At 40.5% G+C, this 19869-nt stretch overlaps 2 protein-coding genes across 26 annotated transcripts in view; one reads left to right on the top strand and one right to left on the bottom strand.

Moving 5' to 3' along the window:
• acss3 (acyl-CoA synthetase short chain family member 3) overlaps positions 1–14668 on the top strand; it is a 37699-nt gene extending 23031 nt beyond the window's left edge. For 3 of the 4 annotated variants that reach the window (XM_034226079.1, XM_034226080.1, XM_034226081.1), the window contains exons 10-16: positions 9698–9793; positions 10022–10085; positions 12142–12223; positions 13039–13161; positions 13250–13349; positions 13531–13706; positions 14281–14668. In XM_034226079.1, the coding sequence (XP_034081970.1) occupies positions 9698–9793; positions 10022–10085; positions 12142–12223; positions 13039–13161; positions 13250–13349; positions 13531–13706; positions 14281–14364 (725 nt within the window). In that variant the 3' untranslated portion in view covers positions 14365–14668. Of the gene's footprint in view, positions 1–9697; positions 9794–10021; positions 10086–10406; positions 10508–12141; positions 12224–13038; positions 13162–13249; positions 13350–13530; positions 13707–14280 lie in introns of those variants that run through there. The other variant, XR_004569976.1, reaches the window with a different exon arrangement.
• ppfia2 (PTPRF interacting protein alpha 2) overlaps positions 14524–19869 on the bottom strand; it is a 204784-nt gene continuing 199438 nt past the window's right edge. For 10 of the 22 annotated variants that reach the window (XM_034226061.1, XM_034226059.1, XM_034226057.1 and 7 more), the window contains one exon: positions 14524–19796. In XM_034226061.1, the coding sequence (XP_034081952.1) occupies positions 19603–19796 (194 nt within the window). In that variant the 3' untranslated portion in view covers positions 14524–19602. The remainder of the gene's footprint in view (positions 19797–19869) is intronic. The other 12 variants (XM_034226068.1, XM_034226075.1, XM_034226077.1 and 9 more) reach the window with 9 other exon arrangements.

Genomic DNA, 19869 nt, shown 5'->3' with positions numbered 1-19869 from the left:
TCCAATTTAGTGGAGCTGCACAACTAAAAGCTTTCTTCCCTAAGACAGTCCTAGCACTTGGCACATTTAATAAAACAACATCATGAGATCTCAGGCAATATGTACTTTCAATTCGTCGAGAGATCAGAGAGCAGATATAAAAAGGTATCCAAATGTTCACGGCTGAGTGGGTCACTCCTCGTCTCTTTTGCTTTCTCTTTGTGTCTGAGGCTGGTGAAAGAGACTCCACCAAGGCACACATATACATTACGTCATTATAATTCTGTCATTTCTTTCTGTAACTGCAGGAACAGAGCCACTTTTCAAAGTGTGTTTGCTCTCTGAGCTCATCTGGGTTCACCATCAAGAATGTTTCCACTTCCACTTTGTTGCGGCAGTCACAGTTGGTTGGTTGTTATTTTATCTTTCAACAACAATTTCCTTGAAGTGACTTAAGACGTAGAGAAGTATTCCCAGAGCCCGATTATAAATAGTTTATGTTTACCCAGAACTTGTTGTACAAATATGGAACATACTGTTCATTGATAAAGTATTTTAACACAGCAAATGCAATTGCTTTTTATCAGGACAAATCCATTATTGTTTCTTCAGGAGAATTGTTTTTAATAAATACATTAATTACCTCTGAATATATTTAAAACAACTTTGAAGTGTTTAATTTGTGTAAGCCCATCTGCCGTTTCAAAGCAGTACATCTAGAAGAAACACTGGTGTGTTTACAGTTTCCCACCGCCTGTACTGAGTTCATGAGTCACCCTGTTGGGGGTGTCACGATGCACTGTCCGACCCTCTCATTGCAGACGGGGCATCAATCAAGCAACTTTTAACAATGTCTGTCCTTTGACAACTCTCTTCATCTTCCCCGCCAGCAGAAGAGAAGCATCGTTTTCAATGGCAAGCAGTTTAACTTTCAAGGCTCATTTACTCCTCCTTGAGAAACTCATTATACTCAAAACACCTGAAACGCAAAGTTTGTTTCCGTCTTCTGGGTTCCAGCTCAGACTCATGCATTTCTCAAACTTGTCTCTTAATTTCTTCTTTCACAAATCTCTTCTATAAATATGAATAGTTCTGTCCTTGCATTTGTACCTCACCTGCAAAATGGAGTTGACCAAAATCAATCACCGGAGCCGTTGCTCATACATCTTTCCTGCTGCATGCTTGTAATCCTTGAATGTAAAATGCTGCAGTCCTATTCGATGATGAGAGAAGAGGCACTGTGAGCGATGATAAGAAGAGTTAGTGAACAAATTGGCATCCAACATTTTAGAAGAATAATATGAGTTCCTCTAGGGTTCAGGTAGCAGCTTTGAAACATACCTGGATTCATTGATCTCTCAGTAAATGCCTAACTATAAACATCTGTAGACTGGATATTGATGTCTGTGTTATGTCTGGAAAACAAGTAATTCATTTCACTTTAGTTGGAAGGTTCCAGAATAAAAAAATATATTTGTAATGCGATTTTTGATTAAAACCCTATTGAACCACTTCTCCACACGCCTGTCTCTCTGGAAAATCTTTGAAGTGTATTCATAGGCTCCTCATTGTAAAGCTGCTGTATCATCACTGTATACATTTGTATTCATCAAACAGAGTGTGCTCCTGGATCATCATCATTCCCCCTCACTGGAAACAGTTCATCAGCTATGCCAGGCGCATACTGCTGAACAGATTAAAAATAGGGTTGGTCTCACATCATTTTGGCATCCATCCCCTGGAGACTCTCCTTACCTTGTAGCCAACTGTGTATCAACAGTCGCATCACACAAAGAGCCAGAGGCACTCGCTCATTTCAGAGCTCTCCTTAGATCTGCATGGGGCTCCGGTGGGGAAAAGGAAAGACAGTCAGCTGAGAGGGGAGGTCATTGGTGGAAAGGTGTCTCGGGTCCCTTAGATTGAAAACATTAGAGTCCTAACAATGAGGAATGAGTTAGCATTGTAGCACTTTAGGACTCCCTTGTACTGAAGTCAATTTTGGGAGAGTTGATTCCAAGTTAAAAACAGGCAGTTGCTAACAAGTGACCAAATGGGATTAATAAACGCCATCACGCCGAACCCGAACCCGCCTATGAAGTCATGCCTACGTTTGCCTATGTTTACTTCATAATATTGCATTTACGCTTCACAATTATAAAAGTGGTGTTAATATGTGGACACTATCTGAAGAACCATGAATGTGTGTTTGCCACAGATCTTTTTTTCTGCCATGATTTCAATCCAATGGAAAAATCCCATTGGCTTTTGGTCAATGGAGCCCTTGTGATGCTTACTTTCAGGCTTGCCTGCTAAGACTATTAATGACTGCACCACTGTTTATTATAAGCATTAAGCAGGCTTGGATTTCACTTTCTGCAGAGCCCATAGAATATTTTGTTCCAACTGGTATTCAATTGGTGAAACAATAAATTTCCTGTTGGCAATTGCATGCAACGCCAATTTTATACATTCTTTGCTGGAAATGTTTAATTGTCCGAACAAGCTCACCGATAATTTGTCTAATTTAGCTTGTTGGTTAGTATTTCACTCTGTAACACTTGGCTGGTGCAGGCGAGATTCTTTTTCTGATACGGAGTGGAATTGATTGGTGTGCTCGTTATTCCCATGTGCAGCAGACTCAATCATTTCTCAGCCTTCCCCTGTCACCTGATATGCTGATTCATCCTGTCCTATTAGTCAATATACTGCTTTCTCCTCAATCTCTCCCTTTTAGCTTCATCATCTCTCTGTTTTTATATGCTTCTTTGAAAGACTTGCACACATAAATGAACAACATCTGCTTACCCCCCTCCCACCTGACATGCATGCACAGTCTGTCACCCTGAAGTCACCTGGAGCCAAGCCAACTCCCCATCCCTTATGTGCATATGAGAAAAATGTCTGCCATTTTTAAGCCTGATAATAATCTGTGGGCTATTTTAAGAGCCAAGTGCCATTGGCAGGGGGGTGATGATGAAGGTTGCTGATGTCACTGGTGTTGCTTGGCAACAAATGTGTGTTTCCAGTTGGCAGGGTTTGGCTGCCTCACCAGTGGCGGATGGACCTACAGTAGTCTTCTAGGTTCTCTCTGTTTTTGTTTGTGTATCTGACTCTCTAGGACTGACAGCAGATGTGAACAGAAAGGGATTACCATAAAAAGTGAACGTGACCTGCTTTAAAGACAATCCTCCCCTGGCCTTTGTCAAAAACGGCGCTGACACAGAATTGTTGACCTCACATCTTCCTACTCCTGGAAAAGTCTGAGCGCACACATTTTTTATGAAAATAGCTGTTCACCTCAAAAGTTAACCCAATTTAAGCTTAAGCTGTGATGCTGCCAGATCTCGGGCTAACTGCAGTGTTTTCACTCTTATCAGCAGGTGGTTTTTTGCAGTTGTAGCCAAACACGTAAACTATACACGCTGTACGACTACACTACTGCTGACTTCGTATTCACACACACACACACACACACACACACACACACACACACACACACACACACACACACACACACACACACACACACATACACACACACACACACACACACACACACACACACACACACACACACACACTATTTTGTTCCCTCAATTTCAAATCAGGGAAAACAATCACTTATTGCCTCAAAGCCGACTACAGTACATTAAGTGTCCAAAAGTGAACTTCAGTCATTATTCGTTAACATTTGACATCATTTGGTCTATGTAATGTACATTAACTTCGGAAAATGTGTATGGCACGCATTAGTGACTCAATGAACATGTGGATTCAATTATTTTGAACAGAAGATTAAAATAGTTTAGCCCGAATCGTTTTATGTCTTCATTTTGGAAAGTTAGTTTAGTGTATTTGCAACTAAAATACCATTTAAGGGGAAACATGTGGACACCCTTTCATTTCAAATAGGCATTTCATCATACTGCATAATTGCTGTCAGAAGAAGAATGCTTCACGTTATTTGTATGATGTCCCATTTCAGTTATCCTTTTACAAAACAAATGAAAATAGATTTATTTTCAGTAGAATTGTTCCAGAGTCATGTCATTCTCCATCTCTGTTGCCCACCTCTGGGAGATGCTTTGGAGCTCTGTCTTTGTGTCTCATATTCTTCAACACGGAGCTGCAGTAGTTCACTTGGTCTCATGACATCGCTGCAGAGACAGAAGCCCAGATGTCACAGCTCCTGTAATTACATTTTGGAGAGCTGAGGTGCCACGTTTACATTCCCTCGTTGTTGGCTGGGGCCCGCTGTCTTCACTCCCTAACCTGGGAGTTCGTCTTGCATTCACTTCAAGCCATTATATTATTTGTCTGCTGAGGCTTCTAAGGCACAAGCCGGGGTCTTTCATTAGCAAGTTAAGTAGTGAATTTGTATGCAAAAACTTAGCTCTGAGCGAGTGATAAGGGAGGCAATGTCTTTAGCTGATGGGATGAAAGTCCCTTGAAGAGTCTGGGGTGATAATCCAAGAGCATGTAGATGTGTGCGTGTTTGTGCACATGATATACATGATTACTCATCTTGTTTTATTGTCTTTAACGTTTAACCATTAACCTGCTGCAATCTACACACTCATTTTTACTTTCCCTGTTCTCAGAACTAATCCCACAGGTTGGTAGTGAGATCTGGTTGTCACTCTTGACCTCAAAAAAGAAATGGCATTGAAATTAAACACCAACATGTTCAATAAGCCTTTAGTTTAGACACGTTTTATGTTGCCGTTTTCAATGCATACAAGTATATGTTGCCCTTTCAGTACCATTTTTTACGAGATTGATTGATTTTTGTTCTGTCCTGAAGCGAGCAGAATTGAAACGTGTTATAAAAAAACAATGTAAAAAAAAGAAAAAATCAATATCTCTCCGTTTGTTTTCATCCTCTCATCCTCCTACGCCACAACTTCTTTTAAAATGACCTTGGGTCAGCCATCTACTCCCAAGTTACCCCAGCAACCACATATCACCAGGACAACCACAAGCACTGCTGTGCATAGGTATGATGTGCAGCACCCCGTGGCTATTTCTATCAAGGTTTTTGTTTACATTAAGTGACATGTGCAGTGTGTGTGTAATGTCTGCTATAGTAGGAGCTTCTCATTATTCTAGCAACAGACAAACAAACAAAAACAACAGAGATCCTGCTTTTCATTTGACTGAATTTGGGCCATTTTCCAAGGTTAACAATACAAACAAATGCAATTCAAACCCTTGTGATTCTATCAACTTTGCAAACAATAAAACCGATGTTAACTCACCTTTTAGCTCTCTTATGTTCCCCATTAACTTCTGAGGGCAATATCTGGCTCTTTAGCAGAGTTAATGCAAAACATGTGAGAGTCAAAGATAACTGAACTGCATTATCATCTAAATAGGATTTATTGTCCTTATTGTTTTATGACATGATACTGTGTTTTTGCTGCATTGATATATGTGTATAGATTAATAGCATACCGAGCTGTAGCAATGCCACTTTCCAGATTCGGAACAATTGAAAGGAAATAAACACTGGTGCTAGTTTATAGAAAGTCTGTAAAAGGAGTATCACATTCATAACTCAGATACCATCGTTATTATTTTAACTTTAGCTAATGTTACCTCTATGCAAATAGCTTGTATAGGTGTTTCTCTCTTCTCTCCTTGGCGACTTGAGACCCTGTTAGGGACTTTATTTCTTGCCACAAGGTGAGCAATATATTCAAATAAATGATATTGTAATTTATTCACATACATTCTCCTCAGAGAAATCGCACAGACCAGCTCTTCTCCCAAACCCTGCAGGGTCTCTCCCTCTTGATGCGGCAGGAGTGGGAGATGATACAATATAATAACCACATCTTTATACCTTAGAGTCCCTCCTGCACTGTATGGACACACTGTATAATGGACATTTTCCTTGCTCTTAGACACATACTGTAGAAGCAGCGGGTGAGTCTTTTAGAAAAATAGGAATTGGATCTTGCCAAGTAAATAGAAATGATTCCCTTTTTCCCTTTTAATGTGTCTCTGTGCAGGCCCTGCAGACAGCGTGCGAGGAGAAGTCAGTTATTTCATCTGCTTCTCACCAAGACGTTAAGTGCTTGAGGAGTTGCAGAGAATAGAGTGCAGGATCAGAGAGCCATCTTTGTTTTTCCCTGAACAGCAGTTTCCCCCCAAGCTACTAGTAATGAGGACGGCTGTTCGATAGCACCTTCCCAGCTGAAGAGGCGCCACTGTATTTCCCATCCCACTCTTCCTACGTATTTTACAACAACCCTCCCCCTCCCGCAATCCATTCATCACACTCAAAATGCCTCTCTCTGGCCGAGCTCATCTCCAACACCTCAGAGGAAGATTGATTTGTTTGTGTAGAGAGGCAAAGATGGCGCAAAGGGACCAAGAAGGAGCAAGAGAAAAGACAGAGGTGGGAATCGAGGAATATGGGAGTATAGAAAGACTGATACAAAAGTGTTTTCTGTATGTGTGTGCCAAAGACTCCACCAGTCAATCAGTGAGCGACGATTTTTCACTCCTTCTCACCCCCCTGTAGCGTTCACTCACCTGTCTCTGCCTGTGCTGTACCAGTATATTTAATCTCCTCTGCACAACGTGAGCAGAATGGAAAATATTTGACTGTTTTACCTGAAAGACGTGAACATTTTGACATTTTTAAATAGTCCGTTTTGGAAAGAGAACCCCCGTTAGTTGAGATTTTCTGTTGAGCACTGGATAGATCACGGTGCAGACAATGTGCAACGTAGGTACATGTTTAATAATCTCTCTGAACTAGGAATGTAGGAATGTAAATGGACAAAAAATGCTGTGTTATGATCTATTATGCTTTCATTTTGTGGTCTGTGGAAGGAAACTCAGGAGTTCTTGGCAAACGTCTGAGTCAGCCTTTAGAAACTGAGTTCTGCTCTTGTCAGCTTACCATCTTTCATTTATGCGGTAGGAGAAAATGTTTTAGGGAAATGAAGTGAACTCATTCTCATTGAGAACAATTGGCTTTATAATGGTTTAATTCATGCCTGAAATCTGCACAGCTATTTCCCTTTACTGTACAGTCTGCCTTGTAAAATGTCTAGATCTAATTATATTGTCTTTTTTTATATTGAATTTTGGTTCCAGGGTCAGAACCACAGCCAGAGAGCCCTGCCTCCAGATGTAAACGGTCAGGTCCACTCCACTCTTGCTAAACACGGTTCACTGGTTTTGTCGAGCCCTTAACGACCAGCATTTCAGCAGAGCTTCTAAAGCACATTTATGGTGTCCTCCAGGGTCAGACGAATATATTGGTTTGCCAATATTGGCTTGTTGAGGAAACAAATGATGTCATCTAGGTCTATTATGATGCAGTTTGATTGGCTACTAATTACTCACTTTTGCACAAATTACTTTTTTGTTTTGTTTCAACACTGAACTGGAAATCCCACACCTTGAATTGATCGTATCTCACCTTAGCCCTAGTTGCTTTCAGATGATCTGATAGCCATAAATGATGCAGCGCAACAAGCTGTATGATCCTGAGGAGAAAGCAAAGAACATCATTGGTCAACAGGGGAGTCTGTTATTACTCTATTATGACTCCACTCTCGGACCAGGTGGGCGGGACATAATGCCCTTTCATTTATTTAATTATCATTGGTGCTGAACGCTGTCTGTGCTGACAGTGATGGGCTTTGAACCCGGCAGGGAGTGGCTAACTGGCCTCTGATGAATGATGCGTAGTGGTTGCCAGTTCAGAGGCCACTGTGGTTGGGCAATGTGTTAAACTCTAACTCTCCACCTTTATTTGATAACATAATCCCCTCCTTAAGCAACACCAACCTCCTGCCCCTGAACTAATGTCTTTGAAGCCTGCTGTGCTGAGGATGGAAGTTAAAGCACTTGTTTCATTAGTAGTAAAGGCAGTATTTTTGAATTGATAGAACTGGTACTTTAACAAGACGCTGAAGATGATTTTGTCTAAGTACAAGTTGACCTGATGTCTTATAGATCCTAACAATCTTACCTTAGAGCTACTTCATAATCTGAATATCCTGATCTTTCTTTCCCCCAGAAAGCTTCCTGTCCAATATATCCTTAAATCTGACAATCTCTGTACTGTATGTTGCAACTTAAAGTTATCCAGATGTAGTTTTTAACAAGTAGTACACATATTGTACATGTAGGGCATGCAGGTGAGGCGATAGACAGTCCTGCCAATGTGTTGCACTATTCCATTAATTGACAGGTACAAAAACAAGGTGGATGTAATAAATACACTTCAGTATAGTTGTATGATGGTAGGAAATGCATGTTGGTTTTACCTCAAGGTTACAGACATGTAGTTGAGCAACACTGAATGTACATAGAAACTTTGCTTCCAAGAAACTGCACAGAGACCCTTTAACTCTAGAGATAAAATGTTGTCTCTTTTTCTAAGTAATTACACTGTCTAGTTTCATACTGCAGCTGGGTCTTTCTGTTTGGAGCTGACAGGTGTGTAACCCTGCAGAAGTCCTCTGTTGCTTTATCTCTCCGCCATGGTTTAATAAGGAGTCTCAAATATTTGTTTTCACATCGCTATTGTATCAACCGAGCTGTCATTTGTCCTGCTAGCTTGAATGTTTTGCCGTTGGAACTTTGCCCTCTCCGACAGCAAGTCACTTCTGCTGTCAGTAACTGACTGCATACTTTAGAACAATACATGATTGAAAATGTATATCCCCCTCCTTCCCCTCTGTGCAGTAACTGATCTGATGCAGGTGCACGGTGCTGCATTAATTTGCATATTAACAGGATAAAATGCCAAGAGACTCGTTCCCACAATAACTCAAGAGCTATACATGACAGAAACATCATATAGAGAGGATGATCTGATTACCTTCTGGATCAGCTTGTGCATACATTTGCATTTTGATGAAGATAGAAATGGCAGCACATGAGGTAATTTAGCTGCAGTTTGTTTGTTAACTGTCAAAAAGCCATACAGCTGGTTTGTGAAATGTCACATGTCTAATTCAATGTTTCAATTAAACAACTAATGAAGCTCCCAGTCCTGTCTTAAGCATGAATATTTCCCTTTGTGCCTTTTAGAGATTGGAACCACATAAGTAAACAGTCAGATGTACAATAGCATGCAAATGTATCAGAGAGATATTATGGAAATCATTCTGTCACCGGTTGTGAGAAACTGAGAACAACTCTTAACTGAACAGAAGGAACACATGACAAACAGATGGAAGCATTCAGCTGAATCTCTGTTTTTGTATTTATTACATTGAGAAACTGACAGTTGATTTTGTCAGACAGTGTTTTCAAATGTCATTTCGTCATAGAAGGCAGATGCTGATGTCGGGCTGGTCTGCTGCTGTGAGATTTCTGATATAATCTTGCTTACAGAGCTGGATCGATTGGGTTAATCATGCTCTGGGTGGGCCAGCAGCTCTGACAGAAGCCTCTGCTGCATGTGGCGCACAGTTGGGTGGTGTAGTAGAGGAGGGCCCATAGGAGCTGTCATAGTTCTGCATAATGTAGGTTAAAGCTGCTGTCAGAAGCAATGCAGGCCACGACCACACACACTCTTTTGATCAGGAAGGTTGGACATTTGCATAGAAAGCAGAAAATCCTAAGTTGTGTCAGACTTTGCTTTCCACCACAGACCCAGATTTGTTTGTGCTTTGAGTAAAACTGCATGCGTCCCCCACAAAGATATGAGTCTTCATCCATGACTTTTTCCCATTTCTCTCATCAGAAACTGGCTCTGCGATCACCTCCTCATGCATCGGTCTGGGAAACTCTCTCACGCCACCTGCAGGTCAGGCTGGAAAACCAGTTCCAGGTTACAATGGTAAGAGTCAGAATCCACATCTCATCTACATTCTATATTTAACATACTGGTCATGATTTTAAAGTCAGAATTGCTTCCCCTTAATAACAAGCAACGGATAAACGAAACTGAAATGGATACAATTAGAAAAACTGCTTGTCATTCTCTGCAGATCATTATATTTCTGCCTCTCCAGTGGGTGATACACCTCCTCTGAATATGAATTGCATGCCTTTTCATTTCCACTAGTCACAGTGATCGATGATGACATGCAGGAGGTGAAGCCAAGAACCCTGGGAAATATTGTGGTGGGGTAAGCCGAGTGAATTTGCTCAGCAGCTTAGTCACTGCTTTACCTTTCACACTTTTGAAATGTGACATCAAAGCATTTTGCATGGCCTTATCAAATGTAAACTCCAATCTTTTACTCATTAATCTAAATAATTCACTGTCAGGCAGCTTGTATCTGACTCCAAATCAACTGTTGCCAGGCTAAAGAATGAAAGGTGTTTGTCTGGTTATGTAAAAGAACTGCCTGTGCAAATTAGAGCTGATCAAAAGCTCTAGCTGCAGGCCCTTCGCCCTTTGTGCTGCCTTATCTTCAGCCTGCTACCTATCTGTTATCACTCTCCAGCTCCATTTCCCTGTTATTGGTAACCGCTGGTATCGACTCACTGCCAACACAGGGGATTTCCAAGCAGTTCACATGTGCAATGCATACAGAGATAAGCACAGGTAGAGCTGGAAACATCCAATCATATTCAATATTTACACAGAGTGAGGTTGTTGCAATGTGCCTTCGAAGCTTGAGTGTCAAGTCTAAATGTATTTTAATTTGTTCTGTAATTATTATATAATGTTGCTTTGTTTAGCTTGTGTGTGTAGGAAGCACTCAGCAGGGACTCATCAAATGAAAAGCAGGCAGCAAAACTCCGACATTATAAGTTTATGATGCTAAATATTCATACAAGAGTTTGACTGCCTTCTTAAACATACTGTAGGATAGGGTCGATTTTAAAAAAATCCTCTTTAAGCAGCAAATAGACACAGGAAATAAGATATTCGCTGAGATTTCATATTCTCCTTGCAGAGGCATGAGAGTTCCAACATGGGAAATGGTAGTTTGCTAGTCTCTCAATAAACAAAGACTGAGTAACCTACAGTTGCAAGAAAAAGTGTGAACCCTTTGGAATTACCTGGATTTCTGCATAAGTTGGTCCTAAAATGTGTTCTGATCTTCATCTAAGTCACAACAATAGACAAACACAGTCTGCTTAAACTAATACCACACAAACAATTATATGTTTTCATGTTTTTATTGAACACACCATGTAAACATTCACAGTGCAGGGTGGAAAAAGTATGTGAACCCCTAGGCTAAAGACTTCTTCAAGAGCTAATTGGAGTCAGGAGTCAGCCAACCTGGAGTCCAATCAATGAGACGAGATTGGAGGTGTTGGTTAAAGCTGCCCTGCCCTATACAAAATACACACCAGTTTTGAATGAGCTATTCTTAAGAAGCATTGCCAGATGTGAACCATGCCTCGCACAAAAGAGCTCTCAGAAGACCTACGATTAAGAATTGTTGACTTGCATAAAGCTGGAAAGGGTTACAAAAGTATCTCTAAAAGCCTTGATGTTCATCAGTCCACCGTAAGACAAGTTGTCTATAAATGGAGAAAGTTCAGCACTGTTGCTACTCTCCCTAGGAGTGGCCGTCCTGTAAAGATGACTGCAAGAGCACAGCGCAGAATGCTCAATGAGGTGAAGAAGAATCCTAGAGTGTCAGCTAGAGACTTAAAGAAATCTCTGGCACATGCTAACATCTCTGTTGACGAATCTACGATACGTAAAACACTGAACAAGAATGGAGTTCATGGGAGGACACCACGGAGGAAGCCACTGCTGTCCAGAAAAAACATTGCTGCATGTTTGAAGTTTGCAAAAGAGCACCTGGATGTTCCACAGCACTACTGGCAAAATATTCTGTGGACAGATGAAACCAAAGTTGAGTTGTTTGGAAGGAACACACAACGCTATGTGTGGAGAATCCAAAGGGTTCACATACTTTTTCTTGCAACTGTATCTCTATTAATTCACCACGAGTGTGTGTTTGTGTGCCATGTATATGTGTGTATCAGGCAAGGGGAAGCCTAGTATAGACTATCTGTATCCCTGGACAATTATCTATTCTTTTATTGGGTAAAATCTAAGCTCTTTATGCAAACATTCAAGTAGATAGTCATTTTAATAAAGTAAGTGATGCTTAGTGTCAAGCTACAAGTCTTGCATGCCTACCTTTGTTATTGTGTGGATGTCATGGCACAAGCAATACATTAAAAAGGAATTTAAACCCCTTTTTCCTCCAGACTACCTTTACCACCCGGTGCAGCATTGTCCCTGTGGCAGAACCATGATCTGTTCAAGGAGCTCTACTTCACTAAGTTCCCGGTATGACAATAATTAAATTCCTGAAATAGTGATGTTTATTGTTCATTGGATAATGTGCGTCTCATTTGATTTAGAACAATGGTGTTTGAAGTTCTGTTCAATTCCTTTATCTACAACACTGAACTACTAATGCAGCAGAGTGGGTTGTGGTCAGTTGTGGAAGAAGGGGGCCCTCTAGTGTTCAAATGTTTTATAAAAAGGTCGTGTGGCTTTTTCCCCATAGAAAGACCTCAATTCAAATTGATTAAGATTTGTTGTGGTTTGGTGAAATTGTATCTAATGACGACGTACTCCTGAAGAGAAATGTCAACATTCCTTTTTTTTATGTTTTTGTTTGTGTACCTCCGCCATGGATGATATTAATACGCTATAACAATTGAATGCTTTTTAATGTTATGAGGTTTTCAAGAAGAAAATCGCATCGTTTTTCCTGATATTTCCTACACATATACTTTGTTGACTTTCTGAAATGTTAAATATTTTTTTCAATATTTTTCAGATTTTTTCAACATATTCTATTTATGTATTTTTTCTTGAATTTTCCACACAGGATTTATGTCTTTTTTCTCACATTTTCGACAAACTACATTATGACTTTTGTTGTCGTGTTTTACCATACTATGGCAATATTTCCAAAATTAGACATACTATATTATGTATTTTTTTCTGACCGAACAATTCGTTTTTTTTTTATATAAACTTTGTCGTGTTTTCTCAAATGTTTCGATATACATTACTCTGTTTTTTCTGATATTTGTACCATTACTGAACATTTTTTCTTGCATTTATCTTATTCATATCTGTCCCACCATCAGGGTTACTATGACACCATGGATGCAGGCTATGTAGATGAGGAGGGTTTCCTTTACATCATGTCCCGGTCTGATGATGTCATCAACGTAGCTGGCCACAGGCTGTCAGCTGGAGCATTGGAGGAGGTAGGAGAAAGCTTTCTGAGGAGGCAACACAGATATTTTCCAAACTCTTCTATTGTAGTATTTTAATATATATGTGTATGTTTTTCAGTCAGTGCTGCAGCACCCTGCGGTGGGGGACTGCGCTGTGGTGGGTCTGGAGGACCCTCTGAAGGGTGTCGTTCCACTGGCCCTGTGTGTACTCAAGAACGGTGAGGCATGACAGATGTAACGTTTAGAAATACATCAAGTAGTATCTGAATTTGATCATGTTTCTTTCTTTATTTTGGTAATACCACACTTTTTACCTTCATAATGTACAATCCTGGCAACAAAATAAAACATATCTGAATTGAAATCCTAGGTTATCACTCCATGTGCTGTTTGTTTCAGGTGTGCAGAAAAATAAGGAGGAGATCGTAGCTGAGATGGTGAAGCTGGTGAGAGACACCATCGGACCAGTGGCCGCCTTCAAGAAAGTGCTCTTTGTCCGAGGATTGCCGAAGACGCGCTCTGGAAAGATCCCTCGCTCCTCTTTAGCCAACCTGGTCAACGGCAAGCCGTACAAGGTATGACAACCCTCAAAGAAATATTCTGTGCTTTATTCTCCATCACTAATAGTTTTGAAAGTTAATTACAGTAGGAGACAAAAACTGAGGGGACCTTTTAATGGTTCATCTTTCTTCTCTTGTTTTCGTCCTGTGTGTAGCGTTTCACAGCTGCTCAGGGGACAGCAGTTTATTCTAATAATTCCGATTTTGAGTAATGATGGTGCATTAGCAGGTGCTGAACTCATTAAGTAGAGCTGAGGGCTCGTTTGGGATTTTTCCTCATACAGTAGTTACCATCTCAGTTTTTGCTGATAAGGTGCTCAAGAGAGAAGTGGATGACACACTAAGAAATTAGTTCTTAATATAGTAGTTGATTACAGATGTAAACGCAAGGTTTCTTTGGCAACAACTGAAAGGCCTAAATGAAGGACTGTAGGACTTTTGCATATTACAATCATAATTTGACCATTATTGTAATTTCTAATCATTAAATGATTGCTCTAATTAGGTGATTATTTAGAGATGTTACCATGCTAAACTCTAGTTGTTTTATTGATCTTTGTTGTCTGAAAAATGTCACATTTTCCAACAGATCACTCCAACAATCGAGGACCCAGAAGTGTTCAAAGATATCGAGAGTCAATTAGAAAAATTGCTGAAACCTCACGGAGCCTGAACTCACCTTTTAATGTACTGTAAGTTTTACCATCTAACCTTAGATAAATGTGCCAAATACATGAAGAACTTGAAACCGTACTGCCTTAGGTTTTCATAATTAACAAGTAGAGACACTATGGCAACTGTTTGTACAGAATACAAATAATAATAAACTCACTGACAGTAGTTTTTCTTTTATTGACAATGAAAATTTGCTTGCTCACCACTTAGTTTTGACAAAGTACAAGAAGTAATAAATAAAAAAGAATGGACACAAAATAAAATGATTCATCGTTCGTGCAAATTGAAGATGTAAAAACAAATCAAAAGCGTGAGACTTTTTGTTCCGAGTGGTCCATCAGAGATAACTAAAAGACAGAAAACAGGGCCGTACAATAGGTTGCCCTGAGAACTCCGACAGAAACAAAGAGTCAACAGTTACACCGATGTAAGTCACAGCAAGCAACAGTCATTAAATGTCACCTCACTTCATCAACATGGTCATATACACTCTACGCACACTATGAGCTAAAGCAGTCTGTCTTTCAGTTATTTCCTATGTCAACGTAATGTCTGGGGGGGAGGGGGGGGAGAAGGCCAGAGTGTGTTAATGTATCGCCCGACAAAACATACAGTACAACAAGTGACAGGTTCTATGAATGACGTCCTGCTTTTCTCTTTTGTTCTCTGAGATGAAGTTTTGTGCAACTTCGGAGCTCTTGTTTTGTCCTTGGCTACTAAAAGTCTGTTGAGTTGATGCGGTTGTATCAAAGTGCTTGTCATGTTCTCTTAAAATGCTCCTTTTTATGGCAGCAAGTGCATAAAAAGGAGAGTGAAGTGTTGTTGGTGTCAGAAATGGGGCTCAGAGTGGTTTTTGTGCACCACTAGAGGGCAGGTTTTCACATCCATCCTCTCTGTTTCATCATCAGCAGCACAATGAAAAAATAAAACCATATGTACAAAATGATCTAAGAGGGCGGGGTAATATGAACACATTTAAAAGAGCAGCATATATTAATCTATGGTCCACTAAATGAGGTGGCAGGGACGTTTTTTTGCACAAACTCTGAATATCTTTTTTTATACATAGATGTGTGTATATATATATTTAAAAAATGGCATTTATTTACAGATAACCTACACATCTCCTGTAGAAGAAATACACAGTACGTTATGCTTCGACAAGTTACTGTACATGTAAAAGGTAGAAACGGTGACAACGGAGCAGCCTGCGGGACAGTTTAGCACCGGCATCTGGTGCCCACGTTATAGGGAGGGGAGGAGGGGAGAGGAGGGAAGGAGGGGGGGCAGAGAGGGGAGCAGGGCTTCTTGGCAGTGCGTGTCGTCAGAGAGTTTGTTCCTCGGCATGTTGGCCCGTCCAGCAGCTCCACTGGTTCACCTCCGATCAGAACTGTACCTGAGGGGGGGAGAGTGTGGAGTTTTCAACGAGGCACTGGTGAGTCGGTGTGATTTAAAAAGAAAATCCTAAATTATACCATTCCAAGACTCTGATTGGAAATCTGTATTATGTCAATTAAGTGACATGTTGTTGTAGCTCATTATGGCGTATAGCTTAGAAGGTAACTTCGATGGTAGATTGTAAATTAAAGTAAGATATTAAAATGCTACTATATCTTTTGAACAGTATGGAATGTGAGTTTTGACTCATTTCTGTATGAAATACTATACTTTTTAATGTCATTTGAGTTTTTTTTTAACAAACTATACTATGACGTTTATTTACTTTAAAATAATTTTTCTAGACATAATTTGGGGATTTTTTCCACATACTATGCTAGAACTTTATTATTAAACATTATACATGATCTTTTATGACAAACGATACAATGATCAGTTTATTAAAAAAATGACTGTCAATTATTTGTTTCAACATAGCCTACTACTATTACTAATTGAATACGACTTTGGAAGCACTAGCATTAGCAACATATTGTAATTCTCAACAGTGAACAGTGATTTTCTAAACTTTTAAGTAAATACTGTATGTATAAAAAGTGTACGAAATGAAGGAAGTGAGGAAATCATACTAGAATATTTTTTTAAGGGCCTCTTCAAATGTTGCACTGAACAATATAAATATTTACAGGCTGACTGGTAAAAATTCCTGTGTGCAAAAAGAAGAATCAGTTTTTGTTTTCTACGCACGTGTTCTCTACCAGAACTACGCCCTTTGCTCTCACTAATCGTTGCACTATATTGTCTCTTTTTTGCTGTGTGGGAGTAGTTAAGCTGATGAAATCCTTAGAAACAGCCCACAGGGTGCTTCAAGGAATGAGCAAATTCTCCAGGAACTAAACAAAAAAATGTCATGAATATGTAACTCACACAAACTCTCCCTGCCTGTGCTTCCACATTGTATCTCTACCCTTAGCTGTTGTGTTATTTATTGTCCTAACACTCCTGTCTTATACAATAACCCTGCAGTCAAAGCACTATATCATTATTATACGATGATACTAAAAAGTTGTTGTTGAGATGGGAGTAAGCTAACCCAGCTAGGACCTGAGGCCAGGTACCCACTAGCATGCTCCTGGCTGGAGTTTGGGAGGTCACTTCTTCACAGAGAGATTTCTCCATTGCGTCATTCTGGATCAAGAGGGAGGAGCACAGGGCTCCAGTGCCCCCCCACTGAGGTGGGCTCTAATGGTGATTAACAACGTTGCCATGGAGTCAGGCTTTCCTGTTAAAGACGACAGCCATATTCTGCCCGGGGAATTCCCCATTGTTTTTTGATAGCGTCTACGTCTGTTATTTTTCATGGAAGTGTATCATATTTTTTGATGGGACTCTATCTTATGATACTTCTGGAATACTATCTTGCTATTCCATCAGTAGCTTTCTACATGTTGTCATTGTTAACATGCTTGTTGGGTGGCTAAACTTAAAAAAGCTATATCAGAAAGGGCACAACATCTCTATTTACTGCTCACTTTAGAGTACAATGAGCCAGTGAATGAGGGGGCAGGCAGGTGTTGAACATAGCTTCTGTTCCCTTTTGCATCAGGTTGTCACTACAGATGCAGAGAAACAGCAGAGTCAAATAGTGCAGCAAATTAAAGCAAATACCTGCGTGAGATGTCACATTTCCACTGCACCTGGCAGTACAAAGTAAACCATTACAAATACATCTAGGGCAAGCTCCCTTTGTAATGTGGAAAGTCTGGATAAATCTCACAGGGCCTATTTTTAGGAGTGTGAACTCATAACCTTTGTTAACGAGTCTCTGTGTAAGGTACTGAAGGAACGGCATGGATTTGAAGCAGATTTCTAAAGCTTGGGCCGTGACTGACTGAAAAGGACCGCTGCTAGCATAGCCGAGCTGCTAGCCGAGCTGCACCTCATCACGGCTCCCTGGCAAAATCACTGCACCAGCGTCAATGAGACAAACACTTATCTTTGGGAAACAATTGGCCTTCTTCTCTTTCATCTAGTACTTCTGAGGAGAGCATTTAACAGAGCGAGAGTCTGTGTTGTGTTACATACAGCGTACAGTTTAGGGGCCTCTCTTCCTCCTCTCAGCAGGAGTAGGTTCTCACCGTGGAGGTGTCCATCCGCTGCACCGTGGCCGATCCCACTGTGGGGTGGGGAGAAAGGGCTTTGAGTACATGTTACTACATGTTAGAGCATACTCTTTATACAGTGGTGGTGCAGGAATGAGTCGTAAAACTGGGATTGAGTCAGCATTTGACCACTTCTGGAATCCCTTGCCTCAAATTCAACATTTTTGGAATGTGAATTTGGTTAGATGTCGTAAGTAAGATCTGTGGTTAACACAAGGTTAAATACATCAGTAAATAACTCACCCGTGAATACCAACGCCTCCATGTGTCATGGCGGTTGCTACTGTTACAAGTGGTTAAATGAAACTAAACCTCATCACGTTGAACATTAGCCGCCTTTAGCTTAGCATAGTGTGATGTAGTTGGTTTATAGTCTAATGATAGCTTATAAAGTGGTGTTAATTTGGGCAGTTTATCCTGATGATCAACATGTGTAAGCATCATAAGCGTGTGTTTGCCACAGATCTTAATTTTTGAAAAATTAAATTAACAATTGAAATGTTTTCATACGTCATCACTGCACCACTAAAGATTGAGAGAGGAGGAAACATTCCTCCACTTGACCACCACCCTCAAAGGCACCTTTCTCACACATTGAGACCACTTGTTGTATCGCCCTCAGAGGAGGAGGCCCTGTATCACGCACTCAAAGAAAGGGGGTCTTCATTTTGAGTGGATAACAGCAGCAACAAGACTTTGAGTGTTTTGTGGACGTCACAGACCGGGGAGCACAGAGATAGAGACTAGGGGACGGGGGCAGGGAGGCTGTTTCAGTGTCAGTGGGGACACAGTGTTAGAGGAGAACACTGTCCGGAATCAGCAGGAGGATTTCCAGTCAGGTATCACAACTCTGGTGGCATCATTTGTAAAGAGACTTTCTAATTCACCGTGCATCCCTTTAGAGCATCATTTCCAGGTCATTATAACTTGGATCTTTACTTTAACAATGTGGTTGAAGGCTCCAAAACAAGGGAGTAAGAAGACATTAAGTTGATAGTATTTTATCTTCTATTAGTAGTTTTTTCCATTGTACTAACTAAACTTTGAACTTCAGTTTTTATACTGTGACCTAGGAATACGGAGACATTGCCTGAAAGAAGTTGGATGTCAGACTTTCATACAGTATAGGTTTAAAAAAAAAATGAAAGAAGTATTAGTTCGTAAGAGAGAAAAAAAAGCTGTTGTCAGGAAGCTTTGTCATAACTGTTATTACTGTTTTAATATAGTTTAGGTGCACTTAAATTAAATGTACCTTAAATGCAGTGGCGTATAAAATCTGGTCTGTAGTTAAAAACCTGTGTGATTCTGTTTCCTGCAGTGCTGCTGTGTTCTCAACAATTACTTGAATACAAAGTACTGTAAGAAAAAAAAAAAACTGAAATGATGGCAGAAACAAAGTTGTGCTTGGTATTGGAATCATCCTGTAATGAAGCCCATTCAGCCAGTGTCCTCTTTTAACAGAGGGATGATAAACTGTCGGTCTGAGTTCCTGATGGTAACCTCCTGATCCAGGCGCTGTTACATAGCACCGCTCAGCCGCCTTTTGTTCTGCTGCTCAGTCACTGCAAGGGTTACACTAGCAGGTTCATTCATAACTTAACAACCAGGGTGACTAAACAACTATTGTGCTTCTTTGCAAAACAACACCCGTGGAGTTGGATATCGGAGATTCAAGATTAGTAGAGAGGGAGAGAGAAGGGGTAAAAGAAACAGCCGGACAGAGGTTGGTAGATGTGAAGAGGAGGGAGATTATGTAAAATAAAACGACACGCAGGGCCAACAAGCCCGGGACCCTCAGAGGGGCGAAGCTGACCTTGAAACCAATCCAAATACATGTCGTCAGGGCTGTCATCCAGTGCCTCATACAGGACTGCAGAGCCAATCGGAGACACAAGAGACACAGTCAGACTCCGCCTTCAGGGGTGGAGCAACAGGTGGAGAAA

The sequence above is a fragment of the Gymnodraco acuticeps genome, unplaced genomic scaffold (assembly GCF_902827175.1).
Source record: "Gymnodraco acuticeps unplaced genomic scaffold, fGymAcu1.1, whole genome shotgun sequence".
Lineage (NCBI taxonomy): Eukaryota > Metazoa > Chordata > Actinopteri > Perciformes > Bathydraconidae > Gymnodraco > Gymnodraco acuticeps.
This window is presented reverse-complemented; position numbering and strand designations above follow the sequence as displayed.